General features: G+C 60.8%; 1 protein-coding gene across 2 annotated transcripts in view; it reads left to right on the top strand.

Annotated features, from left to right (window-relative positions):
* Nucleotides 1-12,315, top strand: part of ADGRD1 (adhesion G protein-coupled receptor D1) — a 123,088-nt gene that overhangs the window by 47,742 nt on the left and 63,031 nt on the right. For both annotated transcript variants that reach the window (XM_042909900.1, XM_042909901.1), the window contains one exon: nt 615-756. In XM_042909900.1, coding sequence (XP_042765834.1) covers nt 615-756 — 142 coding nt within the window. The remainder of the gene's footprint in view (nt 1-614; nt 757-12,315) is intronic.

The following is a 12,315-nucleotide window of genomic DNA, read 5'->3' as shown; positions in this document are numbered from 1 at the left end:
CCGTGGCCCGAGGGAGGCAGTGCCCTGGGTGGTTCAGGCCTGGGCAGCAGGGCTCACTCCTGAGCCGATGGAGTCAGCAGCAGGGCACATTGGCTACAAGGGGGGCAGGGGGTGGTCACCTGGAGGAAACGGAGGGCCCTTCACGAACGCACGCCGGGCGGCAAGACCACAGGTGCCCACCACGCTACCGTTGATCCCATCTTTTTATAAGCTGGGAGGTTAAAGTTCAGACAGGGTAAGTCACTTACCCAGGGTCACACAGCTGAGTGAGTGGGATTGCCGAGATTCAAACCCAGAGCTTTGTCCTTTCCATCCGTCACGCTCCCTGGGCCACATCTTCTTCCAGCAGACTCTCTGTGAGGTCGCCCGGGGTGCCGGCCTCCAGCCTCGCAGAGCAGGTCCCGGATGACGGGACTCTCCCTGCAACATGGTAGTGCCCGCTTGTAGGTCTCCTCTGCGGGTCCTGGTGGGTACTGAGCGAGACCAGTCAAAGCTCCCCCCGAGAAAGATTTCAGTCTCCAAAGTTTCGGCCGTAACGTTGAATTCTGAGCCAGGTTCTAGCTGCGTTCCCTCCCCCTTTTCTGTTCTGTAATGATTTTCCATTTCCTTCCAAGGATTGCTGAGGCAGCAAATTACAAAACCCACCCGCTGTCTGCAGCCAGCTACCTGATTTCCCTGGAGGTGTCCCCACCGCCGACACTGTCCCAGAACTTGTCAGGATCTCCTCTCGTCACGGTCCAGCTCAGGCACAGACTGGTGAGTGAAAGTGAATCCGCTCTTGCCTCTGGTCTTTGATCTTGCACTGAGGAGACTGGGTTGTCTGTGGGGCCACAGAGAGACTCTCAGGTCGCCCTGGTGCTGGCCCACGCTGGCGTTTTCCTCTCCCCAGAGCTCCTTTCCTGAGACTGTTTCTGGGAAGTCCCTCAGTGGTCACACGGTGTAGACCCTGGGGAAAAAGGCCTTTGGGACCAGACGTAGCTTTCGTAGACGTGTGTGGATGGATGTTTCTGATTTACAGTAAACGTCCTTCTAGGGGCACCTGGGGGGCTCGGTCGTTTGAACATCTGACTTGAGCTCAGGTCACAAGCTCGCAGTTGGTGAGATCAAGCCCGGCGTTGGGCTCTGTGCTGTTAGCGTGGAGCCTGCTTGGGATCTTCTGTCCTCGCTGTGCACCTTCCCCGCGTATGCACGTGTGCTCGCGCGCGCGCGCTCTCTCTCTCCTAAAAATTAACATTAAAAACAAAGTCGTTCTTGGAGGAGGGGGATGTGTGTCTCGATGGTGCCATCAGTGTGTGCTCCGTGGGAACCACGCTTTGGAGCTGAGGGCGGGGGGGCCATTTCTGCGCGGTTTTGAGTGACGAGTTCTTGGTCCTGCTGTGTCGTAACGGGGACTCCGTCGCATTTGCTTCCCTGCCGTCAGTGGGTACGAATGGCAGGTGCGATGGGACACACATGTGCTCTGTCCTTTAAACAGCGCGAGCTTGTCTCGTGCCGGGATGCGTCCCGAGATTCGGTGTTGATTCAACACCCAGGCGGCGTGTTTTTTAAGGAATTTATTTCAGAACTCACCATATGTTCAGTCGTTTGCACTCGTGCCGAAGACATTTCCTTCCAGCATTTTCTACACCATCCTGTCCCATCCTGTTCCACCAACCTTAACTGAGGACTTACTGTGTGCCGACCGCTGTGTCCCAGGCCTCTCCTGTCCGTCCCCTCCCTCTGCACACACGGTCCTGACCTCGGAATGCCCCGGCACCCGGCCTCTCTCTCTTTTTCAAACAATCACGAACCATTAAGAGAATCTTAAACTGTGGTAAAATAGACATAATCTAAAACTTGCTGTCTTACCCATTTCTAAGCGCACAGTCTATGGCATTAGCACATGGATGCTGTTGTGCCACCCCCATCCGTCCCCAGACGCTGCCACCTTCCCAAAATGACGCTCTGCCCTCGCGGACGCTACCCCCTGCCCCAGCCCCCAGCGCCCACCACCTGCCCTCTGTCACCGTGAATTGACTCCTCTAGGGACCTCACGTAAGTAGAGTCCTGCACTGTCCTTCCTTCTGGGACTGGTTTATTCCATCTGGTGTCGTGTCCTCAAGGTCCATCCACGTGGAAGCACGTGTCAGAAGTTCCTCCTTTAAGGCTGAAGAGCACTCCGTTTTCCTGTACGTAAAACATGCATTTTCTGCGACCCCACATTTTGTTCACCCGGCCGCCCACCGATGGGCACTTGGGGTGCTCCCCGCTCCTGTCGGCAAGATGCCGAGCTTGTGGGTGTGCAGGTACCTCCTCCAGACCCTGCTCTGGTCCTGGGTGTGCGCCCAGCAAGTGTCCTGGAGCGACGCCGTGCCTCTGCGCGCTCTGTCCTGAAGCCTCTCTTCCAGCTACATAAACTTCTCCAGGTGCCCAGAGGTCTCGGGCTCACCGAGCGCAGGGCCCTTTCCAGCGTCTACTGTCTCCGATGTGTGGACAGGGTTGGGCCCCGTCGATGCCCGTGGCCCCTCGACCCCCTCACTGGCTTCCAGGACGTGTCCTCTTGGGGGGCCGCCCCCGTGCCCCTGGCCCGTCCCCGCTGCATCACCTCCTCTAACTCCTTGCACAGGTGTCCCTGTCACACGACCACGTAAGTGTTTACCTGTCCGAATCCACGGAAATGCTGACGTGTCAGTGTCGCCACATACAGAGGTCACTGAAGACCCAAACCTACGCGGCCCCCGTGGCCTCAGCACAAAGTGTCTGTTCCGGTGGGTTTCCCAACTCTGGGTGCCCAGCAGGGCGTTTCCCCTGGGCCTGCCACTCCTCTGCGCTCCTGGCTTCTGCCCCGGTGCCGCCCTTCCCTCCGTCTGCGCCTGAACCTTGGTGCCAGCCTGGGTTGCTGTCTCTGGTCCCCACCCAGGACCCGTCATCCCCTTATTCCCTTGGCTCAGAGCCCTTGTTCCTCCTTAGTTCTGCTGGGCCGGGGGCTTCCCGACTGCCCCCGTGGCCGCCTCCCCCCGCATGCCCAGACTGAGCTTCCAGAAGCCCAGACCACGTGAGCCCACCCACCTGGCCGGCATCGTCCGTGACTCAGGTTTCTCTGAGGAAGAATCTAAACTCTGGGCCTCGGGGACAGATCTCTGGCCGAGCGTCCCAGTCCGGCTTTCTGCGTGAAGCCTTCCCTCCAGCGAAACGGGAGAACGGTGGCTCCCAGCTTTGCTCAGGGCGGCGGCTCGGTGCGCGCTGAACATCGCCACCCCCCTCCCCCCCACCGCGTGAGCGGCTCTGTCCCCCAGCTGTCCTGTCGTCGGCACATGTTCGCACGACTCCTTCCAAGGAGAGGATACTGGTCCCCGGGACGGAGGTCCCCCCTCTGCCACCGCGGGAATGCCACCACCATGCAGAGGGAAGATCTCCGAGGCTCAGCGGCCTTGGAGGTTTGGTCTGCATGAGGGGGGCGTGTCTTTAGCGTTCCCGCGGTGAGGGTGTCACAGTGTGGCCCAGAGACAGCGCCGGCCTGCAATCGAGAGCGTGCAAATGCAGAGAAGGCTTCTTCCTCAGGACTCGGGCCGTCGTGGGGTTGAGGTTGAGGCTGCCCTAGTGGAGGCGGAGGCCGGGAGTCACGGCGGGCGTCGGGGCCCAGACTGGGCCTGGGGCTGAGGGACCCCGGGCTGAAGCCAGGGCAGCAGACCCAGCAGGAGGGCCAGGGACCTGCCTGTGGCGGGGGGGGGGGGGGGGGGGGAGGGCGACGGGGAAGACACGGGGCTCGAGTGCTGGGCTCTGTGGGGTCCAGACACCCAGTGAGTTCACACGGGCACACACACATGGCACACACAGCACACGCATGGATGTACATAGAGCCAAAACACACACACACACACACACCCATGCCTGGTACACACACAGACACACACATCTACATCAAGTACACACACACGCACATCCATACCTAGCACACATGGACACGGTACACGCCCCATACCCAGCACGTGCGCGCACACACACACACACACACACACACACACACCCCTCTATTGTGTGGTCAGGCGGGCGTGAGCCCTGGAACTGGCAAGGGGGGGAGGTGAATTTGTTCCACTTATCAGGGCTCCTTCCTCCTCACAGGCCCTCTCTGAGCAGGGCCACCCCAGGGTCCGCCACCCTCGGGACCCCACACCTCTGCCTGCTCTCCCACCCACACAGCCCCAGCCCTCCTGCCTTCTCCTCTTTCAGAACGGGGCCGCCCCTTGTCGACCCCACACGACCTTCCTCACAGCGCCCACGGGCTGCGGGCGGTAAACCGAGTTACTGCACATTGTTAGATTGTGGTGCTTACTGTTGGCGTTTTCCCGAGGGGGGGGCACCATCTATGGGACCCTGGCTCCCTCACCTCTGGCCTCTCCCCTTCCGGGGAGCACCCTCCCCCTCGATGCTGCCTGGTGCAAACTGTGCTTTTGAAGGGTGGCTCGTTCCAGGGTTTTCCCAAGGAGACTTTCCAGCCAACGAGACAAAACCTGAAACTTTTCCAGGGGTCCGCTGGCCCCGCGAGGGAGTATTTCTACCCCGCCAGTTCTTCTGCGCTGTCCTGCCGTCTGCTTATTTCCTGACGCGTGGACGCCTGCGTTAAAAGGGATAATCTCATTGTTTCCTTAAGAAACCAACTTGGGTCAGTTCCTGCTCTGAAACAGAGCCCAAACAGAGCTTGCTGGTATTGAGCAGTTTTGCTTTGAGACCCCCACGCGTATTCTGGTCCCGGGTGGGCCTGCGGGCGGGGACCGGGTCGGATGGATGAGGCAGCCGGGGTGGCCGGGCTCTGTGTCCCGTTCAGCATCGTGTGGCCGGCCGAGCCTTGAGCACGTGTGCGCGTCGGGAGTCCGGCATCCAGGTGCCATTGTGGTGTTTGCTTCTTTCTGGTAATCCAGAGTCCCACCCCTGTGCTTCGGCCCACGCCGCTGTGCCGATCCACGGCCGCTGTGCCAGTTCTACTGTGCCCGTCCCCGCTACGCAGATTCTCGGCCGCTGCGCCAGTCCTGGCCATGCCGATCACAGCCACTGGCCCCCTTTGCCGATGCAGTGTCCCGTCTGACTCCGGGGAGCCTGCTGAGCGAACACAGCTCGGAACGCTCGGCCGGGCAGCCGGTTAGAGGCTGTTGAGGGGGACGCGAGCGCGAGCAGATGCTCCCCGCCCTGAGATGTCCCTGAGGGCCCCGGCCGGAAGGGAGTGCTGCGGTCTTCTGACTAAACGTGGGTCAGAGATGTCGGCGTTCCCGCCAGTTAAAGTCGCTCACGGCATCTGATGTGGATTGTAATTTGCAGCTCAGGATTGAACCCTCACCTTTCCCTGGTCAATGAAGGCGAACCTTTGCTGCCCCCGGAAGGTGGCCAGGCCAGCGAGACGTAGATTCTTCGGGCGCTGTGAAAATTAGAAAACCCAGATGAGCATTTCAAAGAGCTAGGTGTCATCAGCTTTGAGTGCTGTTGTCTGAAATTCACTCATCAAACGGGCTTTCCCTTTGACTGCGAGTCCCCAGGACAGGCCATGGGTCAGGATTGTCCTGACGCCTGGAGGAGATCGAGTCTGATGACGAGATCCATGAGGTTCCAGCAGCAGGACTCTGAGAACAGGTGCAAAGGGAGGGTCTGCCCCTCTGTGCATTCTGACCTCACCCCCGGCTGAGCCTCGGGCACGGTGGGAGCACACACTGGCCCTGGCTCCCCATGGCAGCTGGCGAGGAAGCCCGGGCAGGACGGCGGGGGCTCAGAGACTCCGGTCAGCGCCTGCCGTCCCTGTGTGTGGCCATCGGAAGGCCCCTGCAGAGTTGGCTCGGGATAAGCACGGCGTGGCGGTTCAGGTGGCCGTGAAAGGTGTCCATCAGGAAGCCACTGCAGGTAATCACGAGGGCGTGTTAGTTCTCCAAGACACTCATGTGCTCACACGTTCGCTTGTTCGCTTGTTCCGCAGACACTGGCTCCTGATGTGGACCAAGCGACTCGCCTCTCTGTGCCTCTGTTTTGTCGTGCGTAGTAATGCGTGCGGGGGTGATAAGACATCCACGGGGTCAGTTAGCTCTTCCTGCTCCGTCTGGGTCTTCTGTGCAGAAACGGAGGCCAGCCGTGGCTAACTTTAGCAAGCAGAGTTTTCCAGAAGGACACCTGCTGGCACACAGGACTTGGGGGGAGGGGTCTCAGCCCAGGGGCCCTGCCCTGCTTTTGTCACCTCAGCCCTGTGAGGTGAGTGGGCGCTGCCCTGTGCTCTGCGCCTGTGGCCCCGACCCAAACGCAGAGCCCCAGGAGGGAGAGCGAGAGGCTGTCAGTGGCCCTGGGGGCCGCGTGCCTGCCCCGGGGCAGAAGGTGGCAGGGAAGCAGGTGTCGCTCCCCTAGGAGCACACGTGTGGTGCTGTCGGTCCAGTGGTGGTGGGCAGGCGGGCGGGAGGAGCACATGCCAGCGCCGACGCCCCCGCGCACTTGACCCCTGCCCCATCTGGGTGTCAGACGCAGCTCTGCAGGCTGAGGACCACGCGTCCAGAAGCGTGACCGGTGCCAGTGCCGAACGAACAGACTCTCCGAGTTGCCTTAAAAAACAAGGAGGAGAGTTTTATTGGCGCTCAGGTGAGGCATGCCGCCCGGGCCCCACGACCTGCGGAGAGGAGAGCGCCCCGGGACCGGGCCGGGCCGGGCCGTGGGGCCGCGTGTACTTCCTGCTGCATCAGGAGTGCTGAGTCGTGGCCGAGGACGTTCCCGAAAATCACGTTTGTCTCGTGCGTTAGCTCGGGCGAGGCTGCAGGCTTCGGAGGCGCCGGAAGGTAGGGAGGTCTCTCCTCTTCGGTGTCAAGTGTGTCCCGTAGGTTATTTGCTCCCGAAGCAGACGTGCAGGGCGTGCTCGGGGCAGAGGCTGAGCCCGGGCTCCGGAGCCTGACATCCGCCCGCGGCCAAGGCGGAGCTTCTCTGGGCGCCCGGTCCCCAGCGTGCAGCGTCCGGGGGCCTTCACCCCGGCGTCCAGACCCATCGGAGCCCCGGAGACGCCCGGGGCTGGTGGACGGAGCTGGTCTCCCAGGTGCTGGGCCCCCGGCCTCAGGAGTTGGTGCCCCAGGGGCTGCGGCTGTGACCGTGGGAACATGGTGCTGGGGCCGTTGCCTTGGTCCTGTGGTTCCATGGGGCATCGCCACAACTTGTGGTTTTGTGAAAAGAAGCCACGAATCTGGATTTTAAATTATATCTCTGCGTTTGTACCGTTGGCACTTAATTCGGATTTGCTTTTCGCGTTGTTGACTGAAATATACCTGTGGGTTCAAGTTCAGCTAGGAGGTCACCACTTTACAAGCTCTATTTTTTTTTTTTTTAGCTTTTAATTTGAAGCGATTTTAAACTTCCAGGAAAACTGCAAAACAGTAGCGTTTCCAGGTACCACTCACCCATGCCCCTTCCTGCTGCTGTTTTAAGTACGATCTCTGAAGCCTGGAAAGGAGCGCTGATGGTGCCTCGCTGCAGACAGGCGGTGGTTCTGTCCGTTCACCTGCTGGGGCTCGTTCCCGCGGCGGGTCCGGCTCTCGGCAGCTCCTCCAGCCCGTGGCAGATGTGCGGCTTCTTTGTCTCCGTGACCGTTTTGCTTCGCACGGTTAGTTTGCGGGGCGTCCCTCACTTTGGGGACGGTCTGATGTTTTCTCGGGATGCGAACCTGAGGGTCATGCAAACCTTTGGGGTTATGGGCCTTTGACGAGAAAACCACAAAAGCGAGATCAAGCTTTTCTTCCTGTGTCTCGTCAGCCTCTGTTAGTTTCCTGTGGCGTCTCGGAGTCCAGGTCCGGGTATGGTGGGGGGTCCACGTCCACGTGTGTGGGGGGGGTCCCGGTCCAGGTGTGTGGGGGTCCAGGCGCAGGTGCGGTGGGGCTGGCCCCTCCCCAGGCCTCCCCTTGGCCCACAGATGCCGCCTTCCCACCGTGCGCTCAGAGGTCGTGCCCTGTGTGCGTGTGGGCGGCCCGCTCTCTGCGTCTTACAAGGACAGCAGTCGGAGTGGACGGGGCCTCCCTGCACCTCGTCACCTCTGTGGGGCACTGCCTCCCCACAGAGCCCCATCCTGCGGTGCCGGGGGCCAGGAGCCCCTTCCGTGGGTTTGGGGACACACAGGCAGCGAAGGGTGTCACCTGCTGTTCCTGGTGACGTCCCCTGCGACTGCCTGGTCCGGGTGGCGTCTGTCAGGTTTGTCCCCCGTCAGCTCACCGTTGTTCCCTTTGCAAATTTCGAGTGTCCTGCGGAGGAGAGCACAGAACTCCACAGCTGCGCTTTGTCTCCTCGTATCTCACCGTGAATTTTATCTCCCGTTGGCGGCTACTGCCTGTAAAAACTAGTGCTGTACCGTTTGTCTAAAGGCGATTTCCCGTTTCTGTCATTGCTTCTACATTTGTTAAGTAGATTCTGTTATGAGAACAGCTTGCTATTTATGGGCCCAATCGCTTATTTATATCGATAGGACTCACAGATATTTATTTTATTCTGTAGGTTATAATCCAGTGATTATCCCATCCCTGAACATCCGGAGCTTTCTTCAGTTGGCTCCTGTGTCCCTTTGATATGCCTTCCTGGATCTTGAGTCTTTCCTTACCGTTAGAGGTGTTCTAGGCTCGTGGAAGCAACCTTTTCTCCAGGGAGCCCTGCTTCATCTTACTGGGGACTGGCGTTTAAACACCAGGGTCTGGGTGCCGGGGGCGCTCACGTCTGCCGGGGTGCCACTGCTGCTCGAGGCCCTGAGCGGACAGAGCCGGGAAGTGTGTGAACGCACGCACAAGCAAACTCGCGTCGGGCGTACGCATCTACATGCACGCGTCTGTACGTGTGGTGTTGAGACACGAATTCCTCCTGACAACTGTTTCCAACCTGACACCCAGGGGTCGTTCGGGCTTTTCTACATTCGGGGCCTCCTTTTCCCGAGTTAGAAACCTGGCTGTCGTGATTCTCAGTGTTTTCTCGTGTTTGTTCAAGCCGGGTGCATAATTCTGGAATTGCTCAGCCCTTCCCCTGTGGGAAGCAATCGTACTAACTGGAGGACGGTCTTCGTCCTCTTTGTCGTTAGCCATGTGCCGTGCGGTTCTGGTTGTTTGTCAGAGCGAGCCGGGCTGGTTTTCTTCCCTTCAGAGTGGCTTCGTGACTCCTTTGTGACACACTTAGATCCGCCTCTGCTTGTTTGCCTCGCGCGATGGGTGTGCCCCCCTTGTGGCCATCTTAGGGGCTGACTTATTTGGAGCGTGCGGACGTGGCCCCGCAGGGTCCTGAGGTGAGATGTGTACAGGCAGGTGCCCGGGGGCTCCACTGTGGGGCTTTATTCAGCCATCCGGGGCTTGTCGGGCTCCTCTGCTGCGCGTGGGCATTTGCGCTGTCACCCACATTTGTCGTTACAAACGATTTGTTGCAGTGAGTGACCTTGTTCTGCACCTTCCTCTGGGGAGTTCGTGTCTACGTGGAAGCGGGCCCTCCCAGGCCTGCCTCTGCCCTCCCTCGTGCTGGCCCTCTGCCGGCGTCCAGGGGCCGTGGAGTGACAGACTGTGGAGAGAGGGAGACGCTCGGGCCCTGCCAGCGCGCTGAGTCTGAGAATGAGCGCTCCGGCCCGATTCTGTCCTTTACCTGTCTTGAGATCTCTCTTGAGATCTTGGGTGTTTAATTCATCTTTGAAGATGCGACGCTGTGAGCCGTGAGCCACAGCTAATGAGGAGTGGATTTGCCAGATTAGGTACCTCGCTATGGTTTGGGGAGCGGCAAAGCCAGATGAGAGCGAATTCCTGCCCATGGTGGGGAGGGGGGAGGGGGAGGCTGGGAAGCAACAGGTGTAGGAAGCTCTGCGGGGCCGTCTGAGTCCAGACTCCGTGTGACCCGGGTCCCCGTGGACGGCAGTGGGAGGCGTGACCCGGGTCCTGGTGAGGGCGCTGGGAAGTGTGACCCGGGTCCTGGTGACGGTGTTGGGCGGTATGACCCGGGTCCCCGTGGACGGCACTGGGAGGTGTGACCTGGGCCCCTGTGGACGGCGCTGGGCGGTATGACCCCGGTCCCCGTGGACGGAGGTGGGAGGTGTGACCCGGGTCCCCGTGGATGGAGGTGGGAGGCGTGACCCGGGTCCCCGTGGATGGAGGTGGGAGGTGTGACCCGGGTCCCCGTGGATGGAGGTGGGAGGCGTGACCCGGGTCCCCGTGGATGGAGGTGGGAGGTGTGACCTGGGCCCCTGTGGATGGCGCTGGGCGGTATGACCCCGGTCCCCGTGGACGGAGGTGGGAGGTGTGACCCGGGTCCCCGTGGACGGAGGTGGGAGGTGTGACCCGGGTCCCCGTGGATGGCGGTGGGAGGCGTGACCCGGGTCCCCGTGGACGGAGGTGGGAGGCGTGACCCGGGTCCCCGTGGATGGAGGTGGGAGGTGTGACCTGGGCCCCTGTGGATGGCGCTGGGCGGTATGACCCCGGTCCCCGTGGACGGAGGTGGGAGGTGTGACCCGGGTCCCCGTGGACGGAGGTGGGAGGTGTGACCCGGGTCCCCGTGGATGGCGGTGGGAGGCGTGACCCGGGTCCCCGTGGACGGAGGTGGGAGGCGTGACCCGGGTCCCCGTGGATGGAGGTGGGAGGTGTGACCTGGGCCCCTGTGGATGGCGCTGGGCGGTATGACCCCGGTCCCCGTGGATGGAGGTGGGAGGTGTGACCCGGGTCCCCGTGGACGGAGGTGGGAGGTGTGACCCGGGTCCCCGTGGACGGAGGTGGGAGGTGTGACCCGGGTCCCCGTGGATGGCGGTGGGAGGCGTGACCCGGGTCCCCGTGGACGGCGCTGGGAGGTGGCTTTGAGGGAAGTTGGAAGTCACCAGGGCTTCAGATGGAAGGTACTGTTGACGTGCTTTTTTGGGAACACATTCTGTTTTCCGTGAAGGACGTCCTTTCGGCTTCTAGGTGCAAGAAGCTAAGGACAGAGTGTTTGGAGAGGCATCTCTTTGTCGTAGAAGGTCTTGCTGTCTTTCAGTGGCCCTTGATGTCTTCTTGCTACACACAGTAGCATCCTGCTGGGCCCAGAAGACGGTGAGAGTGTGGGGTGTGTGGTTCGGGGGGGGGGGGGCACAGACACTTCCAGAGTCTCTGAAGCAGCTTGCATTCCGGGTCTGCTGGTCTCGATGTGGCGCCCAGTGCAGTAGTGCTGGATGGTGGCTAGAAGTCTGCGTTCGTGTCTTCTGTGAAGTCGGAAGGTGCCGGTTTCAAAACCAGAGAAAAAGAAAGGGTAGATTAAAACGCAGCCCCTGTTTTAATGGTTGGTTACTGCAGTTATTTTTAAAAGAGAAAGGTTTTGAGCAAAGACTCTCGTCTCGAGGAGCGGCGGAGAGGAATTTTTATCATACCCAGAGAGGGTGGTAATTGAGGCTTGTCTTCGCCAGGCATTCTCTAGGGTTTTGGGGCTTTTTCTTTTGAAGATTGCTTTTGCATTTCTGAGGATGTTTTTGGAGGCAGGCTTTTTTGACTTAAAGCGATACGTCTGATGGGAAGCATTTCTCGAGGAGACCTTCGCCAGCGCGCCGTGTGGGGCGAGCTCGGAAGAAAAACAGGGTGCGGGTGGTCTCCCCGACTCTGCCGGGGGAAGCGTGGGGTTTGGCCGGCAGCTTTTCTGTTGCGGCGACGGAGCCAAGGCCTGAGGCCCCGGGTTGAGGCGCAGAGTGGAGTGTGGGCTCGGAGGGGTCTCCGAGGGATGGTGGAGGCAGGCCGGGCCTAGAGCTGTCCTGGGGGCCCCTTAGCGGACGCCTCCTTACCCCTCCGCCCCTGCTGCCCCCACCGCGGCATTGAGTCTGTTACCCTGGGTGCTGGGCACCATCGGTTTCTCTGCTCGTGAGCCCAGTCGGTGTTCAGACCCCGGGCTCTGGAACGTGCACAGTGAGAACGTGTGTCGCAGGCATGCCTAGGGCCGGGGCTGCCTTGTCTCGGGGCTCCGTCACGGCCTTGGGCCTGTTCAGTTCCCCCCGGGGCACTCACTGGTTTTCTTAAGCTTCCCTCCTGAGCCTGGCAGAAGTCTCCTCTCCCCAAAGTGCCCGCCTTACTGCCCGGGGGGCACGTTGGTCACTGAGAGCCAGCACACCTGTATCTCGTCGGCAGGGCTGATCAGCGCCAGGCCCCAGGCGATCAGGCCCCCAAGTGACGCCAAGCCCCCCGGCACTCACGTCTCCACGGGCACAGTGAGGCGCAGACACACGGGGGCACAGAGCTTCGGCCCCTGCTGTTCGCTGGTCTTTCAGGCAGGAATCTCCCGACTCCCTCGGCATCCGCCTCTTTCGCTCCCCATCGCACTGAGGAGCTGCTTCTTGTCAGGGCGTCCCCGCCGTGGCGCCGTTGT

Source organism: Panthera leo, chromosome D3 (assembly GCF_018350215.1).
Source record: "Panthera leo isolate Ple1 chromosome D3, P.leo_Ple1_pat1.1, whole genome shotgun sequence".
Classification (NCBI taxonomy): Eukaryota; Metazoa; Chordata; class Mammalia; order Carnivora; family Felidae; genus Panthera; species Panthera leo.
The sequence above is the reverse complement of the archived record's forward strand: the minus strand, read 5'-3'. Positions and strand labels throughout refer to the sequence as shown.